An 18908-nucleotide genomic window follows, 5' to 3' on the forward strand; every position below is an offset into this window, starting at 1 on the left:
TGAACCTAAGTTCTGTTGTGGTCCAACAGATATTACACAATTCAACAGAAGATCTATAATATAAGATCTTTAACAGATGATGATCAACAGCTCATAAGGTCTGTTGAAACACACTATAACAGTGCTTAGCCTTTAACAGATCTTTAACAGTTCTTAGGGTTTAACAGATGTTAGCACACTATAACAATGCTTAGCCTCTAACAGATGTTAATGTATCTCAGACCCCAACAGTTTTCCGACTAACCAATTGATTAAACTTTCATTCATCAGTCTAACAATAATATACAACCCTACTACTTATCCAGTCCATCAATATCACCAAAAATGTATATAATGTATAATAACAATATTATATAACAGACAAAAGGTTAACCTTACTTGATATTCAAACCGTAGACATTACATACCATATTCATGATTGTAGCCCTTACAAACCAAACTTTTAACCACAGTTTGTTATAACAACAGTTAACAGACATAAATAAAAACCACAAGGATTCTTCAAAAATAAGTGGTTTTTACTTATCTCTCATAAGAATTGTTTTTTCATAAGCATCTAATTGTTAACCTTAGCCAGCTTCTTCTGGGTTCTTCTCACATTAGTGGATAGCTCACCAACGTTGACAACATCAGCATCTTGAGCCATCCGTTTTCCGTTGGGACTTGATCCAGAATCCTTTTCAACTTCAACGGCTGAAGAGTCAGCCGTAACAGAAACAACATCCTTGCAACATATCACAAAACAACTATTGATCTCATTTAATAAAATAATGAACTCTTTTTAAACATACTAAACATACTTTAAAAATAAATACTCACCCTTGAAGTTCGTTCAGCAGACACCTGGGAAGATTCTAAAATGTTAACATCTTTAACGTCAGCTACCTCTTGAGTAACCTAAAGGATCATAATATATGATATCATATAAAAAAGTGTAGAATCCAGTGTTTAAAACTCAAAAGAAAAATAAATAGATTGAAAGAGTAACTTTATATGCTACCTCATCAGTATTTTCATCACCATTACCATCTCCACCAACTAACTCAGCAATTATTAATGGATTATCACATGTTTTTTGGACAGTATAAACACGATAGTCATTTTTAAGATTGAACTCTGAAACATCAATCTTAAAAGCAGCCTTCTTATTAACCAATCGAAATATCTCATGAGGGAATCCAGTATCATTGGCCTTAAGCTGCCTCTCTCTTATGTCACTCGCCGCCAATCCAAGAAGCTTCTGAACATCTCTATCAAACATAACAAAAGAAACACTACCACTCTCATCCTGCACCCGGACTTGCACCTTGAACCTGAAATATACACAAATAACTAAGTAAACTGCAAAACTATATTCAAATATCAGTCTTATAATGTTACTTATATAAATATAACGCTAAATAATCATAATTGCTTACTTTGTGGTGATCGATGTACATTCACTATGACATTTGGGACAAAACAAAGAAGTCGCAGGCAATCGAACAATATCATCTTACATTTTCAACATTCTACAAGTATTCACCTTTACCCATCACCTTCTTAAAACACTTATGAAAGGCAGCATAAAACCAACCATACTCTTCTTGCACAATCTTAATTGTCGCAACCACAACACAAGACATTTCCTGTAAAAACAATATATGAACTTGCAAACATGCAGGTGACAAACCAAAAAAATAACCAAACTATATACAAAGATGTGAAACCTTTTCTATCTTACTAATCTCATCAACAAGTTTCTTCACACCTTCAGTTACAAATTCTTTATGCAATGGAAAAACACTCTGAGACGATAGTATTGCTTGAGAAGTAGAACCACTCCCTTGTCCAAACTTCAGTATAAGCCTTTTGAATACCACAAATGATTAGAATTAGTATACAAATGATATGAAACCAAGTATTTGACTTGAACATCTATATACAATAGAAATTGCATTGACAAATTACCTCCTCCTTAGCTCATTAACTTCATCAATTTCTTCATTCAGAAAAATTCGTGTTGCAAACTTATCACTTTGAACAGTATATTCACCTACATGTAAAAGTATATAGATATTTAATGTATACCTGTCTTTATATTGCCAGAAATAAACAGTATAGTTATGATTTGCAGAAAGTAACAAAAATACCTTTCCATTCCTTACATTTTCCATGCTGTATAACAGCCATCACATGCTCATGAGGTGGGATTTTAGAAATGAAGTCCTTAATCTGCAGAGCATAATCATTTCACACAGTACACCGCAAAACCTTACCCCTACATGAAAAGAATATTCATATGACGATATACTAAAGACTAATTTATGACCATTTCTTTACAAATCTCTAATATCAAAACCACATGAATGAATAAAAACAGAAAATCAAAGGAAAATTATGACATTTATTAAAGTAGCAAACGAGTCATCAATTAACTAACATATTCACTAAGAATAAATTGTAGACTCATTTATTACCATGATTCAGCCTTAGATACAAACACTATAGATCTCATTTATTACCATTACCATGATCCCACATTAAATACCAACATTCTTCATCTTATTTATTAACATCATTAAATACAAACAATGATCAGTATATGACTGCACATGTAAACAACAACTTACTCCAAGTCTTCAATATCGAAATTCATATTCTTAGTCTCCTTTGGAGGTCGATCAAGGATTTCAAGATCTCCATAAGAAATCACAGATCCAGCAACAACTATATGATCACATTATACAAGAATATAAGTAAAACTCTCTAATATTATATAAGCAAGACATGATTACAAAAATATACACTACCAACACTCAAAGCGTTTAACGCCTCTCCTTGAAGAATATCTTCATAAGCTCTGAAGTTGAAACCATACTCAACACCTTGCCAATCTCTCACAGGAGTAACAGTTGTGCATCTATAAAAGTTGATTTTATAAGGCTGCACTACTACTTTATATAAATCTTTATTCTCACCAACACCAAATTTCGACAGAATCACAACAACATCTTCTTGAAGTTGTCCATCAAAAACAGGTATCATATGACTCTTAATACCTGCTTGAATCTTAGCACCCTGAAGAACATTTAAAGAAAATATCTTCTTAGCATACACCACTACATTTATATACTATAATAAAAGAAACCAATTATGGGACACCTGTCATTCATTGAGACTATCTATTTTTTTTGTTTTCTTATTAAATTAAATAATTTACAATTTTGAGGATAAATGTTGACCATCAATTCTCAATTAAAAGATAATATTAAATCAAATCTAATCATTATTATATAATACTAAAATTATTGATTATATTAAATTTAAAAATATGTATTATTTGAAAGTTGATTATTTTGAATTTACCCACTTACTGACATATTATTATATTATAATTCATAGCTTAATATATTACGGGTTATATTATAATTTGTTGTTGGGTGAATAAACGGGTATGCTAGAAAATAATAATCTGATTTCTATTTTAAATATAAAATAATGGTTGTTAAATTAGGTTCTTTGTAGTCTACGAATGCCTTATAAAAACAAAAATTATAAATAAAATTACTTATATTTTTTTAAACGGCTAAGCTTTTTTTTTTCTCTCCATTAATTCTAAACTAAATAACTTATATGAGTATAGCCTACGAATCTATATCTATACTATATAATAAACAAACCTATGAGTGACATGTTTATTGAGGCTATCTATTTTTTGTTTCCCCTTATAATTAATAAATAGTACTTCGAAATTCATTTTTAAAGACATGTTTTGATGACTGTATGTGTCAACTGATTAAATTACATTTTATTCAACTTATATAATACACAGTTTTATTCAACCTTTGTAATACGCAGTTTTATTCAACCTATGCAACACATGTGTTTTTTTAAGATATATTTTTTTATTACTTAATGTATAAAATTATATTTATTCAACCCGTGTAACACACGGGGTTTTAACCTAGTTCTCTAATAAAACGGAAAAGCATAGATACAAATTACCTTTTCATCAATGAAGATGAGATCCATCTTGTAACCCTGATTCCATTTTCGAATAATTCTCGCTTTCATGTTCCACATATCTTTCCCAGGATTCAAATCGTTAACAAAACTAAGATTGTTAGTGTCAACTGATATTGACATGCTTCTAATTCGGAATTCGGATTGTGATTAAATTTCAAATTTCAAAATCAGAGAAGATGAAAGCGTGATGAAATATGAAGAGGGAAATGAGAAGAAAAGCCTTATATAAGAAGGATGATTGACAGGAGTTTCTGAGTGACATGCATTAATTGCTAATTACTTATTCCCATCATTTTTTAATTTGAATTTCCCGTAATTAGCCTTAAACATCTGCTGATCTAAAAGCATTACGAAAGATAATAACAACTGCTGCTAGGTATTAAAGTAAAGTCACATATAAATGAGCAGATGTTTGCCCTAGCAGAGGTTGAAGTGTGTCCAGAGGTTTGCCCATTTGTATGTGGGCAGACCTTTAAAAAACTGATTGTGGGCCAGAGCTTTGAATTTTAATGTATTTTAATATTAGACTTTATGATGTAATAATAACATAAGAAAAACATTGTTGGACAACCTCTCTGCTTACACATTAGCTTTTCTTATGTCATTGGGATTTCTTATTTTATAGAAAGTATAGATATAGATATAGATATAGATATAGATATAGATATATAGAAGATATAGATGAGCCGTGTTTATATATTCAAAGATTTTTAAATAACTTTATATGGACAAAATTTTATCTAATATGTACATTTTCGTGAAAACATAAAAATAATCAATATTTGTATAAAAATAAAAATTAGAAAATATAACTTGTTTTACTTTTACAAAAAAAAAATGAAAATGAAAAAACCGCGCTCAAAATAGGAACCGTCCAAAAACCTTCGTTCCCGCAAGTCGCTTACAGTTCCGCCACGTGTCCATCCACCTCAGCTTCATCCAACAGTATTCCTTCCTTCCGTCGAACGCCGGAGAATCAGACAATCAAATAATATGTCGCCGGAAAGCTTATTAGCCTCTGCAGGAATCAACATAGGCCTTGCGATCGTCATCCTCTGCCTCTACTCCGTCTTCCGGAAACAGCATTCCAATGCCAACATATACTACCCCCGTCGTCTCTCTCTTAACCATCCCATTTCATTCGATCGCTCATTCACCCTTCGCCGCTTTCTTCCCTCCTTTGATTGGATCTCTGAAGCGGTTAGGGTTTCCGAGGACCAAATTCTCACTACCTGCGGCCTTGATGCACTTGTTGTTATACGATTCTTCAAATTTGGGTATCAATCTAAATAATATGTCTCACATTTCAAATAGTTAAGGCTCGTGTTAGTGTTATAGGTCTTGTAAGAATCGTTAGGCGCTAGGTACCAACTAGCGACTAATCAGGATTAATATTTTGTATGTAATTTTCAGTTTTATATGTATATTCGACCCATATTTTCAAGTATAAGATTAATTGCTGTAATTTACAAATTTCGGTCAAGAATATGGCCTAAATTTGGCCGGAATCGCTAGACTACCACCGATTTTTAGCCAATTACTGATTAATTGACCGATTAGATAAAAATTACTCTGTGAACCTGGGACTAGCGGCTAGTCGGGATTTTTACAACCATGAGACAGTTACACGATACTGGCTGTGTTGCTTCATACAAGGCTGTATTGGTGGATGAAAAAATTAAAATGGTTGTATCGGTCATATCTGTGTCACATCAGTAATATATTATTTCAAGTGAAAAAGTGATACGAGCCGTAATGGTAGAAACAAAAAGTGATATGGCCCGCATCAATCAGATTCGCCTTGCTATATAGCCCATATAGCAACTGGTGTACCCATATAATTCTTGTGGTGTATAGATATTAGTCACGTGGTGTTACGGGTACACCGCATTACATTTCAGACACCAGATCATATGGGCCGTATGGCTTCATACGGGGATGTATGGGTGGACAAAAAAATTAAAATGTGCGTATTGGTCATATCACTATATTAGTGTCACATCAGTCATATTTTTCGAGTGAAAACGTGATACAATCTAAAAGTGATACGGGCCATATTGGTCGAAGAAAAGTGATATGACCCGTGTCACTAAGATTTGGTTTGCTATACAGCCCATATAGCAGCTGGTGTACCATATCATTCTAGTGGTGTATCGATATTAGCTACCTAATTAAATTTGGATAGAAATGTCATTCGAGAATGGCTATTGATGATGATTTTTTTTAAAAGTTTTGCTGTTATTGAATTGGTAGGATGAAGTTTTTTGCGGTGTGTTCTGTGGTGGGATTGATGGTTCTTCTGCCAGTCAACTGTTCTGTTTCTTCTGATTTGTCTCCAACCTCGCGTTCCATGGATACTCTCACAATTTCAAATGTTCCTAAAGGATCAAACAGGTACGTTTATCAAAATGTTTTTAAACAAAATATCAACTACGAAATTTTCGTGGCAGTCCGAATAGGTTTGGGTATGTAACTTGGAACCTCGACGATAAAATGATCCTGAACAAGGCCCGGTCAACACTCTGACCTGAAACCTTGCCCTAGAAGGGTGTATATTGGCTATGAGTTTTAGTTTTTTTATAGACTGTTGAAACCAATTCAAACTGTCCAAACCGAAGCTAGTAGGTCAATTCACCTGTTGGGTTCACGGACCACGGTTTTGACAGTTTAACTGTGCGGTGGTTGACCAGTTTGGAACTTGAAATCGGCCGTTTAATTTTTTTTGTTTGTTTTTCTATCGTTTTTTGAAGTATGCACAATGCTCATCCTTGCTGTAGAGTAAGTATGAGTTTTTATAAACCGTTGAAACCTATAGAACTGTCTAAACTGAAACAAGTTGGCCTGTTTGGTTTGAGTTTTATGGGTGGGCTCATGGTTTTGATGGTTTACCTGTCCTGTCAACAGTTAAAACTTGAAATCGGGCCGTTAAATTTTTTTTTTTATATTTATTTTTCATTTTTGAAATATGCATATATGTGTGTGCATTAAGATCTTTATATCTTTAAAGTTAAATGCACCTACCTACAAAAAAATGGTTCAAAGTTTAAAACCATTAAAATCGAACCGTTGTTAGCGGCTCAATTCAGATTTTTTTTATCAAAACGGGCCCCGGGCCGGACCGTTAACTCACTAATAGTTCCTGGAGCAATTTACTGTCTTCTGTTCCACAGGCTTTGGGTACACTTTTCATCGTTGTGCTTTATATCTTTTACGGGAATATATCTGCTTCACCAGGTAATTAATGTAATCTTTTTTGTTTATGTTGTAATGCATTTAAAGTTAAAATATTTATTGCATTTGTATATTTTGGTGAGGTTTATAACAGGTGACCTCCTGCTCCATTTGATCTCTAGGAATACAAGATTGTTCTTGTGAAAAGAGTTCAACAATTGCGTAACCGGAGGAATCAACCTAGTCAACTCACTGTTCTGGTTCGACAAGTTCCGTTATGTGACGAACACAAAACATTTAGTTGCAATGTCGATCATTTCTTCTCTAAGTATCATCCTCATGCTTATCATTCTTATCAGATTCTATACGGTGAAAACCATCTTGAGGTAATGTGACATACTCTATGCTCAAACATCATACATGTACATTCGTAATGCATGATTTGAACTTAACAACATATGTGGTCACCCTTTTGCATTATATATAAAAATAAACAAATCAACCCGAATCTGACCCTTTTGACTAAACATGTTTGCCGGGTCGACCAGAAATTGGCCCGAACGCATTTAGAATAAACCCAAAACCCGCATATTTCGTGTTAGTTTTGTGTCGTAAGTCGGAACCCGCAAGTTTCGTGTTAGGTTCATGTCACACCCGTAGATTATGAGTTTTGTTGTTTTTCATTATCAAAGTAATTATCCAATATTTGACTCCAAAGTAATAAGATAACTAGAAACATGAACCGAACATTAAAAACGATATAATAATCAGTTCCAAACGCAAATTCAAACTCTAACACATGCCCGAGATAGTTGGTTGAAATTTGAAAACTTCTACATTAATCATCACTTACGTTGTACTTTGTAGGAGTTGCCGGTTGCTTTTGTTACATTTCGGTCTCGTTGGGATGCTTCACTTGCTTCTCAAACACAACAGCATCCAAATCCATTATTGTGGATCTCTCAAATGGCACCAGAACCTAGAGATGTATTTTGGAAGAATTTAGCGGTCCCTTATAAGCATGTGATAATTTACAGATTCGCGGTTCTTATTGCAGAAATTATTTTCAGTATATTCTTTGCTATTCCCGTATCTGCGGTCCAAGGAATAGCACAGTTTGAAAAACTAAAGAAATGGTTTCCTCCAGCCATGGCTGTCCAATTAATGTAAGTTTTCATAAGTTTGTGGGGCTAATTGTATTAAAAATAAACCAACTCTGGTCAAATCTCTATTTTATGTCACAAAGAGCCATCAAAAGTTCAAATTTTGATTTTAAGGTAATAGGTTTTAGGAAAATGTCATAGATAACAAATAACTGTGGGGCGTTGATCCATTTTGGTAACGGTAACTACTTTGTATACGTTTTGGTAATTCTAAGTTTTTTGAACGACTTAGTTGGGTAATAAAAGTTTTGAGCAGGGACGGACCTACCTTAGGGGAAGGGGTAGCCTCCGCTACCGCCTGGCGCTCCGGCGGTCCGCGGTAGTGTAAATTTTGGAAAAAATTGACGTTTTTTCGATTTCGCTACCGCTTTGTCATAAAACGTTACCGCTACGAAGATTTTCTAAATCCGCCACTGGTTTTGAGTAAAGTACACGGATGGTCCCAGTAGTTTACCAAATTTTGGATCTGTTCCCTAACTTTCCAAAAGTACATGGATGGTCCCTGAGTTTTGCACTTTGTAACGCAATTAGTCCCGGCCAACAAACCTAAATGTTTTAGCATGGCCAAGTTAGGGACTAAATGCGTTACAAAGTGCAAACCACATGGACCATCTATGCACCTTTGGAAAAAGTTGCGGACTAAATGCGTTATAAAGTGCAAACCACAGGGACCATCTGTGTACTTTTGGAAAGCTAGGGACCAAATTGATAAACCACAGGGGTCATCCGTGTACTTTACTCTAAAGTTTTTTCCCTATATAATAATTAAATAAGTTATTTTTCGTATTCAACTCCTTGTTTACGCTATAATTTCTAAAGTGGTATTTCAAAAACTTTTAAATACCAAACGTGTCGAAAAAAGTTAAAGTTACCAAAACGAGCCACCACACAAGTATGTTGCTATTTTGTGTCATGTGCCCTCAAAATGACGATGTTGCAGTTTACTTGTTAGTAACTTTGACCATGTTGACTTAAAGGATTACGCATTTTCTACAAATTTGTGCTTTTCGATATACCAAAAGTAAGTTGGTTATAACGGGTTAGTGTATACCCTAAATTTAAAATAATTTATTTTTGGCAGACCCGGATTGAGCTCCGTTATTACAGGATATCTTCCTAGTGTTATTCTCAGCGGGTTTCTTTATGTTGTTCCGTTTGTTATGAAAGGAATGGCGGGAGTAGCGGGCTGTGTTTCAATAAGTGAACAAGAACAAAAAGCTAGTAACATGGTTTTCTACTTTCTAATGGCGAACGTCTTTTTCATGAGTGTTTTATCGGGCTCTTTACTTGATCAAATCGGAAAATCTTTCAATAACCCACGGGATGTCCCGAGTCGTCTCGCAGGGGCCGTCTCTGCTCGTGTGAGTAGCCCGAGTTTCTTTCATCTCTCTATTTTTCAAACTTTTTTTTTTACTTTAGTTTAGTAAATAGTTTCTTAATATCTGTTCAGGCAGACTTCTTTATCACGTATGTTTTGACGAGCGCGTTGGCTGGATTTCCTCTTGAGATACTTCAGCCCGGATTACTTACATGGGAGACTATGAAACTGCATACGTGGGCCCGAGGAAGAAAGAAATCTAATTACCTTTCTTCATTTCCTTATCATAGAGTTATTCCATTTGTTTCTCTTTTTGTACTTATTGGCATCGTATACGCAGTCATTGCACCGTTACTTCTTCCATTCCTAGTCGTCTATTTTCTTCTTGGCTACGTTGTATACATCAATCAGGTTTGAGTCTATTCTATAATTCTTTTTTGGGTTAATACCATAAAAAAACCCACATAGTCTGTTATTTTTCATGAAAAATCCCGCAACATAGTTTTGGTGCATTAAAGTCGCTCAAGTCGTAAAAAGCACAAGAAAAAAAATCACTTTTTTTTGTATATTATATTATTATAGTCTCTATCTAACTTGTCTAAAATGCCTGTACTTCTGATTTTTTTTTTAAATAACGTTTTGTTAACTTTTAAATCGGTCAAAGTAAGATGGTATAGTTTTTTTGAAAAAAATATATTCATTTCAGACAAGTTCAGGGATTTTTATATACAAAAATTAGCTTGTTGACGTTTTTTGTGGATTTTTTACAAGTTGATCGACTTTTTTCGTGAAAAGTAGTGGTTTTTTATGGTATTAACTTTTTTCTATATTATAACTTATAAGTAGAGATTTTATGTTTATTATTATTGCTAACCGTAGAATGCGCCGCGTATTGATACAGTTGCTTGATGTGTATGAAACAACATACGAGACATGTGGTCAGTATTGGCCTCACCTCCATCATCATGTTGTTGTAGCCATCATCATCATGCAAATTACCATGATTGGGTTTTTTGGGCTGAAATTAAAGCCTGCTGCATCTATCGCCACATTATTACTCCTTGTTGCCACTGTAGCTTACAACGAGTATTGCAAGATCCGTTTTCTTCCTACATTTTACAAATGCTCTGTCCAGGTATACATGATTTAGTGCACTACTCCATATTCATAATTTACCTGCTTATATTAACACGCGTTTGGATTTGTGTTTTAAAATTGATTATGGGATAGAAATGAAGTTGTTATAATCATTCTGTAACGTTTGAGTAAATAGATTCCGGTCAAACTAATCGAGTCAAACAACCAGTTTTGGATAATTTAGTTTCATACCAGCATCAACAAAAATTGATTATTTAAGGGTAACATATAAGCGAAAATGATGTTTGAAGTGTGAAAATGACAGTCGGTAACGGGTCATTTACAAAAATATCAATTTGATTCGGGTCAAAGCGGGTTCTAACAAGTTTGGGTCAAAACAGTTTGACTGAACTTTCTACGGTTGAAACGGGTTGGTTTAGAATAGAAAATTATCAAAATGGTTTCGCCAGTTATGTTAATTTTTGTTGACTTTGTATTGTTACTACTTAGGATGCCAAAGATAGTGACGAACTTGACAAAGATGACGCGTGTGACATTTATCGTGAAAGAGAAATAGAAGCCTATCGTCCACCTTCCTTGCCTCAAACATGTGACACGATGGAAGAATCAACCTCGACCTCGACACAACCATTATTGTTAACGACATCTTAGTGACTCCTTTTCCCTTCTATAAGATATAAGTGGCCCTCGGTTTTCCAAGGATTAAAAGGTGGTAAGTCATCTATTTGCATTTTTTCTTAACACTTTGGGTTCGTGACTCGGAACTTTACCGGCTTAAAACCGCAGATTTTTGTTTTCTTTTGATTCTTCTACGCCATACTTGTAATAACCTTAATTGAACCCAAAAATGTGCAAATTTTGCTTAGCTCAACTTGACATGGTAGCCAGTTTTCTATGGGTTGTTTGATGATTTCTACGTCTTCTTTGACGTGGGGCGTTGTGATTATAGACAGTTAGTCACAATTGGTTATTTCAGTTAGGGGCGTTACAATCTCGTCTGATTTTGATAAAAATTCTGGGTCAAACCACTTACTAGTTTGGATATTTATTTTCGTAGACTTCGTGGCATTGGGTATATTAAAATGGAACTTACATAGTGATATATGTCGATTAAAACATGACGCATAGCCCATTCCTTAATAGTCGGTAGTTGGTGCGACACATGTTTTAGATGAGAGTGAACATGAATTTTGAGCGTGTTTAGATGAGTAATTTTAACACACTAAACATGACTTTTAACTTTAAGTGTGTTTAGATGGAGAGAGGAGAGTAATACTAGAATAAGTGGCCTTTTTGAAAATTCTATTGCGTTATAAACAAGTGGTGCTTTCTGATTAGACATACAGTCATACATACTTTGCACGAGCATGCGTCGTATATAGCTATAAACTTTGATACATGGTGACCTTGTCGCGGTCTAATCTTATGCGAGTATTCAAACAATGACTTTGTCTGGTTGCTAACGTCATTTGTCAGGATTTATGTTCATGAATATGGAATAACCTAAGTATTCGAACACTTTCTTATCATTTGATTATATAAGCTCATCGAATCATTGCAAAATTTATGTTTTGTGCATGCATTCGTATAATAAAAAGGTAGTTGTGAGATGTGTCGTGAGGTTAAAAGAGGGTATAGATGTTGAGTGTGGCGTTAGAAGATGCACAATTAAATCTCATGTTGATGGTTGTTTTGCCCATTGAGAATTATGAGTGTGGCGTTAGAAGATGCACAAATCAATCTCATGTTGATGGTTGTTTTGCCCATCGAGAATCATAGCAACCAAGCCTAAGCAAAACGACTCAATTATTTGCGCTTTAAGACAGGTTTCTTAAGTGCCTAAAATCTACAAGATTTGTGAAATTTTATGGGATGCATGAAATAATTCACATCTTTGGGACGGAATCAATACAATTAGTATCTTGTTTGTTGTTATTGTCAAACAACTACTTTAGACTTTTTATATTTATTTTGTAAATTGTAAGGTGACAGAAAAAGCTTGTTTGACAATGTTGATTATCAACTAGCATAAGATGATCACAAAGAAAGTTTGTATTTTTATCGCCTCTTATTTAACTCGGACCATTTGTTTTGTCAATGATCCAAATTTGTCGTTCAAAAAAATATATATGATATTTGCATTATAGATTCTTTTTAAATGTTAAACAAATAAGAAATTATTTTTACATATGATTAGAAACTATGCTATTATAACATTAACAATCTAATTATATGAGTAAAAGGGCCAAGATGTTTTAGCAAGTAAATTTCGTTCTTGTGTCCTTCAACATTAATTTAGTGATTAATAATTTATCAAATGTGAACAAAAGTTATGCTATTGTAACAATAGTAATTTAATTATATGAGTAAACGGACTAAGATGTTTAACAGACGTTAAAGCTCGAGTTCAGCTTGTTGAAATTATGTTAGATTAAACTGGACTCCGAAGCAATGTTTTCAGAACCAGACCGGACGTTGAACCGGTCTCCTTACCGGTTCACTGGTCCGACCGGTTGGATCGGACATAAGAACCGCGAGGTGTTGTAAACATTATAAAAATTAATAGGGTAAAATATGAAAAATATATAAAAAAAAACGGTCCAACCCCTTTAAAAACCGGTTCGGCTGGTAGGTTTCCCGGTCCGACCGCCGGGTCACCGGTTCAACCTCTAGTTCATTGTAATTCTGGAAAAATACCATCAGCCGGACCGGCCCAACCTCCGGTTCTCGGTCCAATCGGTTTGACCGTCCGGTCCGGTCCATGTCTAAAAACACTGCTCCGAAGCTTTAAGGTTAGCCTTAAACCCGTTTAAGTTTGACTTGATTCAAACTTTTAACAAAACAATCTTTAACGACGTATCTATACTCTAGAGTTACACCCACTGACACTTCGGGCGTGAACACTGCCCCGTAGGGGCGCTAGGGAGAGAGGGGTGGGGATTGTCGCGAGTGTGGGGTTGAGTTTTGTGGAGATTGTATCCCAATATATCGTGTGCTTAGGTACACCTCCAATGTGTTATATCGTGTCCTCAACCATAGCAAGATCAAGTCTTGCGGAGATCGTGTTCTACAAGATCCAAAACCAGACCTGTAAGAAAATCAGATGATTCTAGCACTTGGTGTATCATTAATCCAAGGGAATGGAATACACTCGCACTAAAGCAAAAACAATTGACAACATCAACATTTAAGTAGCACACAATCTTGACAAAGAAAATCGGGAGCGATTCGTGACATGAGAGAGAAGTTAATATTATAGTTGAAAGTGATGTGTAAAAGAATGCACACCTTGTTGTCATTTATCAAAACAGTTTGCAAGAAATGTCTTTGAACATGACGAGAGGAAAGAGGAAAAACATCACCAAGAGGGATGACACAAAGAAGTGGGTCGCAACCACTCATGATCCATCAACAACAAAAGAGGGAGAATAAACGAGAGTAATATAGAGTATGTTACCATAAATATTTGTTTCATATAATGCTTCTTGTGAAAGTTTGGAATCCTTGATGTCGAACTCCCTATCACAGTCGCTAGAGTTTCTTGCAAAACCCTAGCTCTTGTATGCAGAGTCTACACCTTTTTGCTCTGCGACGCACCAACTCACACAAAACAATTGCTTATAACTCTCTTCTCGTCCTATGTATACATCATATTCTAGTTACTTTTCCATCTCCTATCGTAGAACCCTAGCGTTCATGACATAGTGGTGGTAGGAAGAGGATCAAACATCTAGTATAGAGCGAATAATATTACTACTTATTTGAGAGGTAAAGGTTAAGAATATGGTTCTCAAATATAGGTGGTAAAAAATACGAAAAATGATTAATATATGTGAGAGAATGGTGCGTATAAACTTTTATAAAAAAATTATCTATTAAAATGTCATTATAAAGTTTAGTTATAGTTATTCATTTTTGTAGTTCTTGTAAGAAAAATATATAATTTTATATCATCATTTACACCACATTATATTAAAAAAATAATATAAAGACAATGAGTAGTAGTGGAGTGGTTGGGGAAAAACTTGGTGTTCCTTGCGACCCAACTCCCACTCTTTTCGTTATTTTCTGCGGCATCCAGGTGAAGGGCTGTTGAAACAATGGTTATCACAAGGATAACCAAGAGGGTTGTTTCACTTATGGGTTCAACCTCTTCTTCTTGCTCGTATCGGTGGCCTGAGGTCTGCAAAACAGTAAACACCGTTAGTCTCGTTAAGAGGGGAGAAGGGGGTTTTCCCTCTTAACCAGGCTCCGGCGTGAGAATAAGTACTGCTCTGAGATGAATAAAACAGTGTGTGTATAGAGTGAGTAAAGAGAGCCAAGATCCTCAACCTGAATGATGAAGGGTCCTATTTATAGCCGGAGGGTGAAGAAGGAGGAGGAAGCAGCTGTGCCAGCTGTGGGTGCGCGCCAGCTGTCCGACCAAGGGGAATATCCTCTTGGTCTGCTCTGTCGCGAAGGGTGTAGTGGTACACGTGGCGTCCTTGTATTCGCTTGTGCTGGGTACCTCGTACTGGTCGCGTCAGCCCTGCTCCCTGGATTGTCGCAGGCCTATGTGGCCTTCTGTCAATGGTGACACGTGTTGTCCTTTATGTTGGGCGAAGCATCTTTGATGCCAGCTGTGAACCGCCTAGATGTCTTCTGGAAGATTCTAGAAGGTTCTGGTGACATGGGTGCCTTGTGTGCACAAAAGTGGTGTGGTCCCTGCCATGTAGGCAGGGAATTGGGACCATACCTCTTCAAGTCCCCCCAGTCCAGTGTGCCTTCTAGTTGAGTTGATCGTCTAGGAGGGATTCTGGACTTATGAGAGTTGTGATTTTTTATGCATCGCGTCGAAGTTGGTGAATATAAAGTGAGCCAAGTGGACGCATGCCGTATGGTTATTGGACCTTTGAAAAAGTGAGCCAAATGGACGCATGCCGCATGGGTTTTGGCTTTTTGAAAAAAGTGAGCCAAATGGACGCATGCCGCATGGGTTTTGGCTTTTTGAAAAAGTGAGCCAAATGGACGCATGCCGCATGGGTTTTGGCCTTTTGAAAAAAAGTGAGCCAAATGGACGCATGCCGCATGGGTTTTGGCCTTTTAGAAAAAAGTGAGCCAAATGGACGCATGCCGCATGGGTTTTGGCTTTTTGAAAAAAGTGAGCCAAATGGACGCATGCCGCATGGGTTTTGGCTTTTTGAAAAAGTGAGCCAAATGGACGCATGCCGCATGGGTTTTGGCCTTTTGAAAAAAAGTGAGCCAAATGGACGCATGCCGCATGGGTTTTGGCTTTTTGAGAAAAGTGAGCCAAATGGACGCATGCCGCATGGGTTTTGGCCTTTTGAAAAAAAGTGAGCCAAATGGACGCATGCCGCATGGGTTTTGGCCCTCTTGTGTTTCCTTCTGTTGGAAGTTTGGTGGTTATGGGGAAGTGTTTGGTGTGACCGTCTGACGTCCCTGTCTTTTCGGAGGCGAACAGTTGCTTTTGCAGTGACTTTCTGTCACATCAGCAGACCCTGTCGCCCATGCTTCCCGAAAAACGAGCCGACGTCTTCTCTCTCCTGTGACGTGTCAGTCATCTATTGGGTGCTTTTCCTGTTCCCTGACGTTCCACTACCCATCGCATTAAATGCGATGGGTATAAATATGGGGCGGTTATCTTTTTCTTCCCTCATTTTCGAATTCTAAGTGTGGTTTCTCTCTATCTTCTTCTTGTTTGTTCTATCTTTCACATTCTCAAATCATCTTCTTCTTGACCTTTATCATGGCTGAGAAGAATCCAACTCAAAAGAAAAGGAAGCATAGAGGTAGGGCTCCTCCTGGTCCAGACCAAGCTGTTATTAACTGGAAGGAGGAAGAGTTTCATAACCTCGTTAGGGGGCATAAATTTCGTCCTGAGTGGGGGGCTCGGTACCCTCCTTCTGGATCTACTGCCTTGGATGCCCCTCCGGGTTTTATCACGTTGTACGCTGCTTTTTTCCGGGAAGGCAATTTTAGGTTGCCGATTACGAAGTTCACTGTTGCTGTTTTGAGGGGTTATGGGCTCCATATTTCTCAGATAAATGCGATTGGGCTCCCTCGGATTACCCATTTCGAATTTGTCTGTAGGTCTTACCGTGTTGAGCCTACATTTGAGATGTTCAACGCTCTCTACAGCGTTACGTATGCCAGCGGGTTTTACTCTTTTCAGGCTAGGATGGGAGTTGCTCAGGTGTGTTCGGTTCCGATAAAGGGCATTCATGATTGGAAACAGAAGTTTTTTTATATCCGCCGAGGTGTGATTCCGACGGATATGTCATATAGGCAGGTGGGTCAAGGGATCCCTAAAGTGGATGTGCAGCCGGATTATGCTGCTCAAGAATGGTATGGGAAGATAACTGCGAAGCCGACTGCGATTTCTCAACTGGATGAGATGGCTTTGGTTGGTGCAGGGATGAGTTTACTGTGGGTGCCCAAACACCTGCTGGGTCAGCCTGCGTATAGCCATAAGGGCAAATGTATTGTTCTTTCGTGTCTTACCCCTTGATTATTTCCCTTTATGTTTACTATGTGTCCTTATTTTGTTGCCATTTTGCAGTTGGTTATAGTTTGTTGAATGCCTTGGACCCTAAATCAGCGGGTGCCATGGTTGAAGCTATCCAGGCTGATGGGAATCCGACGTGGTTGGATCAGATACGGGATCGTTTTCTGCATCCTACCGACGCTAGTTTGAGCAGATACGCGAATGAAGTTCTTGGTGAGGATGATTGGGATGACCTTGTCGACTCTGGTCGAGAGGAAGTCATTATCCTTTCTAGTGGAAGTTCTGACCGGGATGTTGAAGATCTAATATCTCATTCCGCGCGTGCAGGTACCGCGCCTGGTGGTGTTGCTGAGCCGGTACATGAATTTGTTGAGGATGATGATGATGCGGAGGCGTCTGTTGATCCGTCTGCCCAGTTGGAGACGAGAAAGAAAGCACGGACCGATAAGTCTAGAAAGAGAGAGGAGAAGCCTGGGAGTAAAGGTGCTGGTTCTTCTCGTAAGCGACCCTCTCCTCATCCTTGTCTAGGTTATGTGGTAGTTTCTGACACGTTGTCTGGCTTAGGGGTTGGTGAAAAGAGTCAACAGTCGGATCCTGATGACAGTGCTACCCTATCTGAGCACATGAAGAAAAAAGCTCTCGACGACCACAAACGTCGCCTTGATGAGCAGGCTGCTGCTGTTTTTGCTGCCAAGAAGGCCAAGCTTCAAAAAGAGGTCCCCCCAGCGCCCTCAGAGTCTGAGATTGATTTGGGCGTGTTTAGTGGGGGTCGTGGGAATTTGTTGGAGGAGATATATGCTGCCTCTGCTCCTCTTCCTGGTAATTTTCTTTCATTGTACGTTTGTCGTATCTTTCCTTGGATTGCTCATTAATTGTGGTCTTATGGCAGCATCCAAGACTAGCAAGAAGCCGCGGCCGGTGGATATTTCTCAGATTACTCCACCTACTTCTCCTCCTTCGAGGACTGTTGGCTTGACCCCTCCTCGAGATGGTGTTGATGCAACTGTGAAGGGCGGTGAAGGGTTTGTTGAAGGTATATTTGAGGGAGGTGACGCTGCTGGAGGTGATGTTGGAGGTGATGCTGTTGGAGGCAACGGTGCCGGAGGTGATGTTGCTGGAGGCGATAAGGGTAAAGGTGTTGAGGTGCAGATGGAGTCTAGTGAGACTACTCCGCAACAAACCATCTACACTAAACGCCCTCCGGTTGAAGGTGGAGCCACTTCTGGCTTTGTGCGAAGTCCGCACTTTGAACATAATCTTGATGATTCCTGGGGTAACCCAGCTTGTGATGATATGCCTCACGTCCCCCGTTGGAGCCTTACTCAGGGCTCTCGAATGACTGACTTACAGAATTGTCATGAGTTTTTCTCTTTGTCACTTCCTCCTGCCGAGAGAATGTTTCAGAAAAACCGCAACCGCTTTGCCCTTATAGATGATCATGTTAGAGCTGGGGTTAACTTCTTTGCCACTTCTCAGGAGATTCTTCGCGAATGGCGATCTATGGGAGAAGAAACTCTGGAGTTTGAAGAGGCTAAGAAGGCGTTTTCTGAAGAGAGAGAGAAATTTAATGCGGAGAAAAAAGGTTTGCAATGGCGGGTTGCTGAGGCTGAGCGGAAGCTCGAAGAGCAGAAGCAGTTGAATGAGC

General features: G+C 37.6%; 2 protein-coding genes across 3 annotated transcripts; one reads left to right on the forward strand and one right to left on the reverse strand.

Moving 5' to 3' along the window:
* Nucleotides 1-556: 556 nt before the first annotated feature.
* On the reverse strand, nucleotides 557-4128 carry LOC110925121. The gene is made up of 9 exons (XM_022169092.1): nucleotides 3988-4128; nucleotides 2788-3060; nucleotides 2133-2214; nucleotides 1951-2035; nucleotides 1710-1848; nucleotides 1516-1628; nucleotides 1001-1313; nucleotides 820-897; nucleotides 557-724 (listed from the first exon to the last, which is right to left on the reverse strand). The coding sequence occupies exons 1-9, from the start codon at nucleotides 4126-4128 to the stop codon at nucleotides 557-559; spliced, it is 1392 nt and encodes a 463-aa protein (XP_022024784.1).
* An 805-nt stretch (nucleotides 4129-4933) lies between these two features.
* Nucleotides 4934-11629, forward strand: LOC110923831 (CSC1-like protein At3g54510). 2 transcript variants are annotated; one of them, XM_022167887.2, is made up of 9 exons: nucleotides 4934-5285; nucleotides 6262-6402; nucleotides 7179-7242; nucleotides 7362-7565; nucleotides 8047-8345; nucleotides 9424-9703; nucleotides 9793-10071; nucleotides 10562-10795; nucleotides 11248-11629. In XM_022167887.2, the coding sequence occupies exons 1-9, from the start codon at nucleotides 5002-5004 to the stop codon at nucleotides 11407-11409; spliced, it is 1947 nt and encodes a 648-aa protein (XP_022023579.1). In that variant the 5' UTR covers nucleotides 4934-5001; the 3' UTR covers nucleotides 11410-11629. The 2 variants fall into 2 exon arrangements, with proteins under 2 accessions (XP_022023579.1, XP_022023580.1); XM_022167888.2 differs by having other exon boundaries at nucleotides 11258-11629.
* The last annotated feature ends 7279 nt before the right edge of the window (nucleotides 11630-18908 follow it).

The sequence above is a fragment of the Helianthus annuus genome, chromosome 17 (genome assembly GCF_002127325.2).
Source record: "Helianthus annuus cultivar XRQ/B chromosome 17, HanXRQr2.0-SUNRISE, whole genome shotgun sequence".
In the NCBI taxonomy this organism is placed as follows: Eukaryota; Viridiplantae; Streptophyta; class Magnoliopsida; order Asterales; family Asteraceae; genus Helianthus; species Helianthus annuus.